At 33.5% G+C, this 14,211-nt stretch overlaps 1 protein-coding gene across 1 annotated transcript; it reads left to right on the top strand.

The window, feature by feature from the left end:
- The first annotated feature begins 9,929 nt into the window (after positions 1–9,929).
- LOC149257415 (GDSL esterase/lipase At4g01130-like) lies at positions 9,930–12,205 on the top strand. The gene is made up of 4 exons (XM_089372975.1): positions 9,930–10,020; positions 10,391–10,755; positions 10,854–11,124; positions 11,894–12,205. Exons 1-4 carry the CDS (start codon positions 9,930–9,932, stop codon positions 12,154–12,156), a joined length of 990 nt encoding a protein of 329 aa, XP_089229101.1. The 3' UTR covers positions 12,157–12,205.
- Positions 12,206–14,211: the final 2,006 nt, after the last annotated feature.

Below are 14,211 nucleotides of genomic sequence, written 5' to 3'. Positions count from 1 at the left end.
AAATGGTTGTATAGTAAAATAGGTGACATATTAAATTGCAGTTTGATTTTATAAATGAAATTAAAAATAATGATATTAAAAGGTATATTAATTCATTAAAATTAATATTAATGACTATTACAATTAGCTATTAGTTTTTATATATATATTTTTTTGGTATATATTGATATTTAAAATTGTTTTTGATTTATTAAGAGTTTGTTTTTTTAATATAAGGAAACAAGTTTACCGTTTAAATTCCAAAATTATTTCATAAGTAATTTTTTTTAATAAACCTTTTAAAATGGTGTAAGTTTTTTTAATAAAAATAATAAAGTGAATAATAATAAAAAAAATTATAATGATAATTATTTTTTTCAGGAAAAAATTATATTATATAAACAAAATTAATATTTAAATTTAAATTTGGAAAACAAATTTTATGTTCAACTTATTCACGAGTGTAACAATGAACTTTATTTTTTAAATCCATCAATTGAAATGTCATTAGTGTTATTTGACAAATAATCATGTCATTACAATGTATTATGTAAAGAGTAACATATTTTTATTTTTGAAACATCATCAATTGAAATGTCATTAGTGTTGAGTGTTGTTTTTTTCCAACTGTGGCTCATGACCATTGAATGGGTAATATTTTAGAAACATCATCAATTGAAATGTCATTAGTGTTGTTTTTTTTTTCAACTATGGTTCACGACCATTGAGTGACGGCTACATCCATGGGTAATATTTATGAAACATCATCAATTGAAATCTCTGGGTAATATTTTTGAAACATCATCAATTGAAATATCATTAGTGTTGTTTTTCTTTCAACTGTGGTTCACGGCCATTGAGTGACAGCTACATCCATGGGCAATAATCTACGCAGATCCACCCAAAGGGATCTACCCTTCGACATATTTGGTCGGGCCCAACTCCAAGGGCATCAAGGAGATTTGTCCCCGTGACCTCCCAATTGGAAAGGTACTTAGCAACGAGAACTCAATTAATTGAGCTATCCCTTGGGGCTACATGTCATTAGTGTTACTTGAAATAAATGTGAAAATTAATTTAAAGTGGAAAATCAGGTGGAGAGGGAAGACTATATAATTAAAAAATATTCAATGTGGAATTGCATTATTAAGATGAAGCTTTTTATATATGGGGTAAAAGATTGATTGCAAAGAATTTTTAAATAGATTTTAGTGATTTGAATTTTAAAAAGGTTATATTTTAAGTGTGGTGTATTTAAGTCATAAAATTATGTTTTTATTAAAAAAAGGGAGAACATATTTTTCATGAAATCAAGTATAATTAAATTTTACTTTGTCAACAAATCATCATTAAAAAAATGTATTAGAAGGAGAGTTAAATTTGGAATGACAAGTCTAAAAATTGACCCATTAAATGTAGTGGTTCATATAAACATAATCCTTTTTCTCCAACTTTCTCTTATGATATTCAGCACATGAAATTTTTCTAGAAGGACTTCACCATTGAACAAAACATAAGTTTCAAGTCCTCAAGTACAAGGCCAAACTCTTTACAATTGTGGTGTAGGAAATCCAGGTTTTGAATGCATGGAACAATTTTGGACAAAGGTAAAAATGTTTGAACTTGACTCTTTTAAAAAACTATTACTATAGTTACAAGAGTTGAGTCATTTTGAAGTTAATCAAATAAAAATACTTGGTTATATAAAAGAGGTTATAAATATGTTTAGGAAATCCAAGGATGAGGGAAAGATTGAATTACCACTAATCCAGATGCTTGGTCATTTCCACACCCAAATTCTAAATCCCTCACCATCAAATATCTATTATAAATGCTTTCAATGATGGTTTAAGGGTCGTTTATGTAATATTTAAACATTTGTTATCATATGACCTACATCATTCTCACTATTAATATTATGACTTGAGCAAAAATCACTCCTTAATGCAAGGTACTATAATATTCAAAGACCAAGAAAAGTCAAGTTTGAGATCTTATATAAGAAGTGTAAGGAGAATACCATTTCCCATGCATCATTTTGATAAGATGAGCCACCCACATTCAACATCATCTTAGTTTGCCAACTTGCTTAAGTATAAGAGTTACTCATTGAACAAATAGTGGACCCTCATACAATTTTTAGTAAGACATGATCGATAGAGATTAAGGACAACCTTGGACCATTGTAAATGATGCCATTCTTTTTAAAAAGTTGCACCTATTTATGATTTTAACCTCTACCTATTAAACAAACTCTTTATCATGGGCATGCATCTCCCTCTACTTTGTCATGTGGGTTTCTGCAAAATTTATGGTGATGTTTCAAACTTTTATTGGTTGAGCAAATAAGTTTGATATTAAGTAAATTGCGGTTGAATGTGACACTTTCTAGTGACATAATGTGGCAACTATTCTTTATTGTGATATTTACCTCCTCAACCCTCTGCGTTATTGACCATTTTGGTCTTCATTAATATCCCTCCAGAGCTTTGTTGCAACAGTGCAATTTGTTTGGGGTTTGATAAACGGTTCATTTATTGACACCGTGGAGATTTCCTATCAACTAATGGCGGTGGATTTCCATCTCAGTTCATCAGCCCGTTGACTATTCACGACCTTCTTGTTATGTGCTTGACCCTTCATAGCTTTCGTGGCTTTGGGCATGTAACTTAGGTTGTGATCCCTACTAGGTTTGCCTTCTGATGGACTCTTAGTTTTACAAATCCATGGAACTGTGACCCAATTTGGAACTTTTTTTGTACAACTTATACTCAGTAAACGATGACACCATACATTCAATACTACAACAATGACATCAATAACAACATATTCAACAAGCTCCCCCTGAACTTGACATCAATGACAACACATTCAACATTATTTTCCCTTAATTTGTGCAAAAGGCCCACCTTTTGAGGGCTTATTCCCTATGTATTGTACATGTGGCTTCAATTTGTATTATTTTGGATTAATTAATTTGTAGAGAGGGTCATTTAAATTACCCTCATTTGGCCAACTTAGGATATTTTAGGTTAGAAAATTAGTATTTTATTAAGAGGGAAGTTGAGAACCTCTATAAATAAAGGTGCACTTCCTCTCATTTTCTCATGAATTTTTGGGGGAGAGATCTCATAACAATCTGAAATTTTTGTGATTATTCTTTATAAATTTTGGCTTTGGATAGTTCAAATGAAGCGAATTATCTTGGGGAACATATGTTTTGAATAGAAAAACTTTCTTTGGATTGATAGTGTGATTCATAAATAATTTTTTCTACTTTATTATGAGAATTATGTTCCCTTTGTTACAATTGTTTTAATAAAAATTGTCATGTGCCATATTAATGTCTTATTGTTATTGATGTTGAGATGATGTCATTTTCATTATCATTGATATCAAAGCAATGTTCAAGCATGATTGTTGAGAGGTCAAATGAACTCTATAATACTATTGTGCATGTAACTGATGGGATGTATGAAGGAAGTCATGAAGGATCACGCACCTTATAAATGTTCAATTGGCAGAAGTCATACCAAAATCTCATACAGATCTGCAAAGTTAAACATATTGCTTAAATAGAACATTGTCCATGGATTTTTCCAACAAGGCCGATCTGGAAGAACAAATAGAATGTTTGAAGAGTTCAGGTTCAAAAGAACAAGCGCAACTACACCTTATTTCAGCCAGTGAAGCAAATTTGAAAAATGAAATAGATTGCATTGAGAAAATGATGTCCCACTCGGACTAAGAAGGAAAACTTAAGGACCAAGAACACTACGAATTTGTTCTAGCCAGTGAAGGTGTTGTGCATGGACGAATACAATGATAACAATTTGGATCTCAAGTATAACTAAAAGCATGAATAAATGACTATTAAACCAAACATATATTTGAGCTATCCCTCGGATTCAAACGACAGTTTAATCCCTTTAATAAGTTGAGCTATTCCTATGATTTCTATTACTTGGATTTTTGTCTACAAACATCAACCTAATGATGATAATTCAGCTCTAAGTTGAAATGCACATGCCCAACCCCCAAATTGACTCCAAGAAAAATTAACTAAACACTATATATATATGCCACTCGTTTGGCTCATTGGATAAACGATTTGGAGTTTTGAGCAAGGATCTGATTTGACATAAACGAGCATCTAATTTGGAGTTCTGAGCAAGGATCTGATTTGACATGAGCAAGCATCTAATTTGGAGTTTTGGGCAAAGATCTGATTTTTGGCCATTGAAGCTCTGCAGTTGAGAAAGAGACCCTATGGATTAGAGATGACGAGCCCTACAATATAGATAAATGTGCTCTGCATTCTAATGTGAAACAATCTTGTGGTTAAGAGAAGATAGATGTCTGTAGTTTTGGACAATAGCTCTGCGATAGCGATGATGGACTTGCTGCAATCGGGTAGTACTCTTTTATGCTTGAATAATTGACACTAGTGAATTAGGATTTTTTGGAGATCCTACAAGAACTAGCTGGTAAACTTAAGCAAGCCGCTGGAAAGGGCCTTGTACTATGCATAGTGATTAAGAGACTGTAGAAGGTGACAGGGACTAGTTAGGCCACAGACATGTAGGACAATAAAAAAAAAAAAAAACGCATAGCCCAAATTGTTGAGGCTGCAGCTTTTGTGAAGTGCTTTATCACAAGGACCAGTGTGTTTTAGACCCACTTGTGTAACCACGGGAAGAAGGCCAGAGTCTTTTTTTCTAAGAAGACAAAGATATTTGTGGATAGGCTAAGCTCGTGCACAGGTGCAAATAACAAGGGGAGGTGTGAAGCAAGTCAAAAGGAGAAAAGGAATAAGCTTAAGGGTATTGGCTGAGGTATAAAGGCTTAACGTTGCAAGCAGAAGAGGACAGGGTGCTGGAACAAACCGAGGAGCAGTACATGTGGCTATATTAAGGGTTGAAAGTGCAAACGTAAGGGTGTGTTGGTTGGGTGATAACACATTGAAGAAAGTGAAATCGTGGTAAACCATGAGTTGCTGTTGACGACTCCAAAAATCTACAAATTGTTGAGTTGGTGATTAGCTAAGAGATTGGTGTCTCTTGTGGATTCGTGCTCACAAATTTTGTTGTGTTCGTGCTCAACTGGGGGATTGGTGTTTCCCATAGGTCAGTGTCTATGAAAGTCTCAGTTGGAGTTGATAAACTTGATTGTAATTTTTATATATTAAGAAAAGTTGAAAGTGATTTTCTCCTAGTTATAAATATTCTACGTTCATGTGTTCAATCTCAGATAGTTAATATTGTGAATTATTGATGGTTAAAAATTGATTAAACGACTAAATATTGGTTCACCCCCCTTCCTTTCAATATTATCAGAGTAGGTTCCTTTAGTGACAACCTGATAAGCGGAAGGAAGATCCCAAAAGAGCAGATGGAAAAGTCAAGAATGCAATCCTCCCAACATTCAAAGGAAGTCCCATCCAATGCTATGTTGACAAAATCTTCTAAAGATATTGAAGAAAGTTTGTTTTTTCCAGCTCCTTTGTTCGATGGAACAAAGTATGATTTGTGGAGAGTTAAAATAAGGCATTGTTTGATGAGTCTCGGTTGTGAGGTATGGGAATCAAGTTTTACAGGAAGCACAAATACAAAGGAGTCAAAATAATACAATACAAAAGAAATGAAAATGACCTTGAGTAGTTTACTAGATTTTGTAAAAGTCAAAGTGGGTTAATGTTCTTCAGTGAAAAATATTTAGGAAAAGCTACAAAAGCTTTATGCAAAATAATTTGTTCTTGTGACTGTCGAGTCAAAACCATAGTGTGTGGAATAAGAACACAAAAACAATCAAGAATAAAAGAAAATAGATGAAGAAAAAATTGGAAACACCAAAAGCATGGAAGATTATGAAGATGAAGAAGGCTTCAAAGTAGAGGTTGAAGCAAAACTTGTGGCTACTATGAAAGAAACAAATAGATTGAGAAAAGAAAATGAAGAACTTAAGAAGTAGGTGGAAGATGTTGAAGAGAAGAATCACGACCTTGATGGTACAAAGAAAGAAGTTGTCCTACCAAGAATCCAAGTACAGGGAGCAGAAAAGAGAGAAGAAATTCGGACAAGAAAGCTTAAGGATTTTAACAAGCTTGAAGCAAAATTTGGTCAACAAAGAAACGAGAAATGAAGAAATAGTCAACTCCCTGAAAAATTCAACTAGAAGAATCAAAGAGAATTGAATAAATGAAGATTTAAATGTTGGAGAAAAAAAAAAGGATTTGTAGAAATTTTGCAAATTCTCTACAAATCTTGCTCTAAGACCTATGTAGAAAATCTGCCTGTAGGTTAACCCAATAATGCAATATAACCAAAGCAAAATACTATATCCTACTTCTACTATCAATTTGCGAAAGTTCAAAGATCGAGCTGAACAATATAACAAGAAGAAGAATCAATGCACAATACACATGAAAATACTTTGGGGAAAGCCTTAGCTAAAAACCCCACTATCTATATTATCATACAAGGTGGAAATACATAGAAATTATACAAAGCCTTAGCTGTCATAGCTATCCAGCTCTCAGTACAATCCTCACAGATGCTCACAGGAAATCCTGGCTTCTCACAAGCCTTCCTCTCTGCCTGCCAAGCTCCTATTTCCTTGCACTGTTCCTAGTGGATGATTTTCACCTCACCAAGTGGAACACTGCTCTCACACACTGTCAGAACTGCACAATCCTCAAGGAATGATTCCTTCTGCATGCATGAGTTTTCTTTATAGGTAAACACACGCAACTGATAGTACACTGTCCTTGACTTTAATCTCAACTGGGTCTTTCTCAGAATAGACATGCATGAGTTTCTGATGAGGGAATCTTCAGTTAACTGGAGTACACTAGTTGAGTGCATGCATGCATCAACTGACTGTTAACTCTCTATTAGTTCCTCAAACAGTTTGGAACTAATTTAACCGGACTTAACTCAGTAAATTGAGTTATCTAATTACAACTCAAATATAACTCAATCTTATCTCCTTAATTTAAGGGATAACTCTTTCATGGCATCAAAAAGACTTCTAACTTGAATTTCTCCAACTAATTAAGTCAAAATAACTTAATTAATTATTTCCAACTAGTTGTTAAGACTGAATTCGATTTTAATTCACAATTTAATTCAAGGACAAATTAAATTGGAATATTCTTGATTCTATTTTTATCATTTCTTGTTGCTATTTTCAAAAGGATTGTGAGAACCTTAAAGAAGAAATTGCCTCATTAAAAAATGAAGTTGACATGCTATGCAAAAGTTTGAAGAGTTCTCAATCATTGGATGAGATTCTCTGCCATCAGAGATCATCATTTGGTAAAAGGGACTTGGTTATTCACGTGAATCTCCTTGCAAAGAATATAAAAGCTCCAAATTCCCAAAGGTTAATATTGAAGAAAAACTTGAAAACAAAGTCGTTGTCCTTCAAAGGTCAAATCACAATGAAAACTAGAAGAATGTTGCAAATGCTTCCTTTTCAAGAAGTTATTTTGGTGTCCTCAAGGAATCTTCTCTCTATGTAAGTAACAGTGAGAATCGATCAAGGATTGTAGGGCCTATACCAAGAATGATCATAGAAAAATAATTCTTTATCAGTCTTCTGAAAAATATTTTATAAGCTACAAAGCTAGAGGACCTATTGGCTACAAGATAAGTTATGATTCAATTTCTCCATTGTTCATGTACAATATAGAATGTTATAAATGTCACAATATTGGACACATAGGTCATGATTGCAAAAGCAACATGATATGGTCTCCTAAGAAACTCAAAGAAGAAAATATTCCTACTAGGAACAAAAAAAGTCCACCAAAGTTTAGAGAAGAAAGCAAGAAGAGCCAAAAATAACATAACATGACTGGGTCTTGCATGCTTAATGAACAAATTGTGGATTTTGGGCAATGAATCTCTGCAGTTGAGAAAGAGACTTTGCAAATTAGATTGGACGAGCCTTGCGATATAGATAAATGTGCTTTGCATTTTGAGGTGAAACAATAATGTTGTTAAGAGAAGCTAGAGGTTTGCAATTCTAGACAATAACTTTAGGGTAGTGATGGTGGACTTGTTGCAATCGAGTAATATTATTTTATGCTTGAAGGATTAACACTAGTGAATTAGGATTTTGTGGAGTAGGTTGAACTCCTACAAGAACTAGTTGGTAAACTTAAGCAGGCCACAAGAAAGGACCTTGTATTGTGCACAATGATTAAGAGGTTGTAGAAGGTGACGAGATGTTTAGGCCATAGGTATGTAGGACAATAAAATAAAATAAATGCATAACTTGAATTGTTGAGGCTGCAATTTCTGTGAAATGCTTTATCATAAGGACCCAGTTTACTGTGTTTTAGACCTAGTTGTGTAACCACAGGAAGAAGGAAAATACCCTTTTTGTTAAGCATAAAGAGATATTTGTGGACAAGCTAAGGCCATGCATAGGAGCAAATAACAGGGTGGGGTGTGCAGGAAATCAGAAAGAGAAAAGGAACAAGATTAAGGGTATTGGATAAGGTATAGAGGCTTAAGGTCGCAAGGAGAAGAGGACAAGGTACAGGAATAGACAAAGGAGTAGGACACGTAGTTGTAATAAGGGTTGAAGGTGCAAACCTAAGGGTGGGTTGGTTGGGTGATAATGCACTAAAGAAAGCGAAATCATGGTAAACCAGGTGTTGTTCTTAACAAGACCAAGAATATACAAATTTCTAAGTTGATGCTTAACTAGGAGAGTGGTGTCTTCTATGGGTTGGTGCCCACAAATTCTGTTAAGTTGGTGCTTAGTTAGGGGATTGGTGTTTCTTGTAGGTTGGTGCCTATGAAAGTTTTAGTTGGAGCTAATAAACCTGATTGTACTATTTATATATTAAGAAAAGTTGAAAGTGATTTTCTTCATATATAAATATTCTTTGTTGATGTGTTCAATCTCAGATAATTAATATTGTGAATTATTGATGGTTAAAAATTTGTTAATCTACTAAATATTGATTCACCCTCCTCTTAGTATTTCCAACTCTTATGAACTCTATTTTCTTCATATGCAAAATTTGTTATCAAGTATTTATCAAGGAAAATAGATTGCATTCCTTGACCTTAAGCCTCCTACTTAGGGAAAGTTGCTAGGGTTAGATTGATAGGATATTCCTCTTTCTTTTCCATCTACATCCAAGGTCTTGATCTATTGATTTCCCCTTGTTTAACTCCATATGCCCAGAAATTCATTAATGAGTTTAGGAATTGATCCTCCCTTCTCCATTAATTTATAGTTTGATGTAAATAATTAAATTCAGAGTAGACTGTGTTTGGGAATCTATTTTATCATTTTCCAAAGCATACTTTGATTCATTAGTTCTTTGACCTCACTATTTTATCCCACTCGAAACCATACTTTATTGAAGATTATTTTAGAGTGTAAAACTTGCAAGCACCTTAGAGAACCATTTGACCTTGGATCCCTTCATTTGAACCTATAATTATTGCACATGAATTCTCCCTTGTGGGGATAACATCTTCCCACAATACAAGAAGGAAAATCACTACTAAGGCGATGGTGGTTGTGGATCCTATTTTTGTTGAGGATCTTATGCGACCTAACACTAGGATGATAGATTTTATGGTAACATACAGAAGAGGAGAAAAATACAGCGGTGGTGCCAAAATTTCGAATCTCTTTCCAGCCATTGCCGTCGGCTGAAGATTTGTTAAAGCTTGGTTGCTTTTCTGGAATTCTCAGCCTTAAGACTGTAGAGATTTTTGTATAAATATTTACTCAATTCGAAGCTTATACCATACAGAGTCATCATGAATTCTCTTTTGTTTAAACGCTGTGGGGCTTGTATAGTTATGATTATGACATTGCTGCCTGCAATGTGTTATAGTAGCTGTGAATATCCAGCAGTTTTTAACTCTGGGGACTCCACCTCTGATACGGGCACAATACATTAAATTTTTCCTTACAATATGCTCGCGGAGAATCCTCCCTATGGCCGAACTTTGTTTGGAAGACCTGTAAATCGTTACAGCGATGGAAGACTGTCAATAGATTTTTTTGGTAAATTGTTTTTTCAGTACTGTTTCAAGAAAAACGTGTTAGTAATTTGAAGATTTCTGGTTTTCTTGATATAATGCTTTGGGATTTATGACATTGTCTAATTTGGGTGTTAGTTTCCAAGGGTCACATTTGCTGGTTGGAAATATGGACCCAAATTACTTATATTCAATATAGTTTGGATTAAAGTTTAGAAGGGTCCATCTAAAGGTTTATTTGTGGACTCACTTACTGGTTCGAAAAATCGACCCAAATTAATCATGTGATGGATCCGAGTGGTTCGAAAAGTCTAACCACAATACTCAATGTGATGGATCCTAAAAAATTACATCAAAGATTCTAATTATTTTGTTTGGATATTGTTGATTAACAGCGCAGGCATTGGGATTGCCATTCCTGAACCCATATTTACAGTCTGTGGCTGCGAGTTTCGAAAATGGAGCCAACTTTGCTGCTGCAGGTGCCACTGTACGTGTAACAAATTTCATTGCCCCCATTTCTCTTACTGTCCAGATCAATCAGTACAAGATTTTCAAGCAGCAAGTCGCTGCAACCATCCAAGCTCATGGCAATGTCAGCTACCTTCCAACCATGGATGCCTTCAGAACAGGGATTTATGTATTAGAAATTGGAGGCAATGACTTCAGCTTTGGGTACATGAATCTTCATCTTAATACCTCGGAGGTCCAAAGGACGATTCTTCCCAAGGTGGCCAGGTCTATCAGGGGAGCTGTGCAGGTCTGATTTTATATATATTTTTTCTATATTTCATAACAACAGGATTCATTATCTGGCCTTCTGGAACTGAAATTTTTATGTGGTTTGAATGAGTTCAGGCTCTGTACAAAGAAGGTGCCAGAATGATTATGGTAAAGGATGTGGGTCCTCAGGGTTGCCAACCCTTCTGGCTTACTTTTTTTTCCCATTCCTCTAATGATTTTGATCAATATGGATGCTCCCTCTCCTACAACAATGCTGTTCGCCTCTATAACAGAATGCTACGAGCGCAGCTCGCTGTTACCCGCAAGGAACTCCCGGATGCCACTATTATATATGTGAATACTTATGATATTGTCTATGACTTCTTTGTCAATCCCTCCAAATATGGTGGGTATTCATCACTCTCTTCAACAATATGGTTAAGTGAATTTATCAGTACATGGTTGTTGGAATGTGCTAATTATTCCAGTTAGCTCATGGTTTTAGTTTGTTATTCCAATTAGTAAGTCTAGTTTAATTTTGGGAATAGTTAGTCATGCATGTGTGAGAACAGTTACTTATGTAGGCCTATTCATGTATGGCTGTTGTTTAATTTTTATAAGTTTTGGGCTTTCTTAGCAAAATTATTTTGGTGGATTTTTTTTTATTTTTTTTAAATGAACTCAATACTTACAAAAAAGAACTCTTAGAATACTTGGATTGTGGAGAGTTCAGAATTAGAACTTGCGATTTCAACAAATTTCTTCCAGATTCTGAGTAAATTTAACCAGAAAATATGCTCAAAACAACTCCAAAAGATATAAAATACATAGACTATTGAGTCCTGCATGGTTGTGTCTATTTAATTATGCATGCCTGAACTATTATTAGTATATTTATTATTAGAAAAAAACCCATTGCCTATCTTGTGTATATGTGAGATAAGACTAGCATATCTATTATTAATAACAAAGCCACAGCTGAGAGTTTTATAGTTTTGATTTTTCTTTTGAAATTTTAGTAATGGGTGGTTTGAGAGTGAATTTCTAAGAAAGAATTTGAAATCACAGTTCTCATGGATTAAACAAACTTATAGTTTCTCTGAAAGGAATTTAGAAGATTTGGTAAATTTTAAGTTTAAATGTTGAATGATTTCTCTGATGTTTTTAAGTTACAGGTTTCAAGTTCACCACCAGGGCTTGCTGCGGAGTTGGGGGCAAATATAACTATAACTACGCAGTTCAATGTGGATCCACAGGAACCATAAAAAATACTTCTGTGACTGCAGAATCATGTCCTGATCCAGCTTGCCATGTCAACTGGGACGGAGTTCACTGGACAGATGAAGCCAACAAGATAATCACCCAGCAGATATTAAGTGGCAAATATTTCGAGCCTGCATTCTCCATTGCTTCACATTGTAATCTCCAACCTCTTTGAAGCTTCAAAACCCGTTCTTTTTTTCTGTAAAGATTCTTTAAAGGCCCATGAATAACACCCAGGGCTCACGGTTTCTCTGCATGCGATACTGAAGCAAAGCAATATTAGGTTTGAAGTGTGGTTGGGTTCAAACCTGAGAGCGAGTTATTAATTGTACGTTGATTAATGAATAACCGTTGTGGCTCCTCGGCACGAGTGTCGAGCAGAGCAGAGACAGGAACGCATTGATCTCGACATTAGTATTATGGGATTGAATTGCATGTGACACACCAGAGCTTTTTCTGAGTTAATATTAAATTAGCGTGAGCTATATTCTTGAAGCTCGCTCCTTTTTTTCATGATTGAGGGTTAAAAATTAGATAGTAAAAATTTACACATGTTTTCAAATGTTGCAGCTGGTTTGGTTTGGTTGGTTTGTATTGCATTAGTTGTTTGGAGGGTCAAAAATTCTGAAATTTAATTGCTTGCGCATCCAAAATCTTGAAACTTAACAACTGCAACTAAAATTTCTAAAAATTTCTGTTAAATTTCACCAAAATTATATTAAATTTTTTATAATTTTCTAAACAAAATTTACACCTTGTTAAACCACTCTGTTGTTTTTTTGGCTGACCCACTAAAAGGTTTGAACATAATGATAATCCATCAATTTGTCACCTTAAGAAACATAACAAACTTTCATTATCACATCAGCGTGTTATGCATTGAAGATGTGTCGTAGTTCTGTCTAAAGCTTGTCTACAGCCAGTTACAGCATTCTGAACAAATTAAAATGAGACCGACATTGCTTACGTACTGCGTTAAAAGCTTATCCTATTATAATATTATTTATATATATTTGTCTCCATTTGGGGAAGTAGGGAGGATATTCTTGGGAATTAAATTATTCCACAAAGTTTAATTGGAGTTTCTATATTTTTTATAATAACATTTTACTCTGAACCAATAAATTTTCATTTAGATATTAAAATTAATTATAAAATAGAAAAAAATCGAATAAACCACGAAAAAAATTAACACACCCCATAATAAACTAGTGATGTAAACAACTAAAGTTAACACGAGTATTCTAATGAATTTTATTGGTATTTATATAGTTGTATATTACTCAGGATATAGCTTGGTTTATATATTACAAGTGATTAGCTTGGTGTTCTAAATTTAAGGGGGTTTATATATATATATATATATATTTTCCTTTCAAATATTAAAAGAGAAAGACCAATGATAACTATAAATTTGTAATTAAAATAATTAAAGATTAACATTTACAAATAATTAAAGATTAACATGATTATTTTGATGAGTAACATAATTTAGAAGCTTTATAAGAAGCTTTTTAAAAAGTCGTATAATTTAAAAGTTTGATAAGGAATCATTAAAAGTATTTTATTTTTGTGAGATAATATTGCCGTAGTCTTTAACGCGACTTTTTGAAAGCCTTTCCGGCTACTTTTTCCGGTTAAAATCCGGCAGTAATTTATTGAAATCCAAGTTTGATAACTAGTTTCTGCACAATGAAAGCGTCCCAAGGGTTTTTCAGGGTGCTGAATCGGAATATGCAGTTAAAAAACCATTTTAACTGCAACAAATCATGATTTCATCTCAATTTCTTCCGCCTGATTCCGTCACCGGAATCTCAAAAAGTCGCATTATAGACAACTCCGATAATATTTAGGGTATTTCAATATGGGATCTTGTATTTACAATTACTTTATTAGATTAAAATAACTAAAGTTAGTGTGAGTATTCCAATAAGTTAAATTTTATTTAGAAGCTTCATTAGTAGCCTTTAAAAGTGGCACAACTTAGAAGTTTTATAAGGAATGTTTAAAGTATTTTATTTTTGTGAGGATAATATTTTGGGGATTCAGCATGAGATCTTGTATTCACATTTTTTTTTGCATTTTTATATACTTTCCAAGTGAAGTTTGTTAAAAACTATATATTTTGAAATTTTAATAAAACATTTTAAATAAATTTAAAAAACAAAATTTTATAATTAACAAATATTTAAACTTTATATTTAATCTTATTTTAAGAAAAAAATAGTGA

This window comes from Pinus tabuliformis, chromosome 6, assembly GCF_031772625.1.
Source record: "Pinus tabuliformis cultivar Carrire ecotype Pingquan chromosome 6, CPIR1, whole genome shotgun sequence".
In the NCBI taxonomy this organism is placed as follows: Eukaryota; Viridiplantae; Streptophyta; class Pinopsida; order Pinales; family Pinaceae; genus Pinus; species Pinus tabuliformis.
This window is presented reverse-complemented; position numbering and strand designations above follow the sequence as displayed.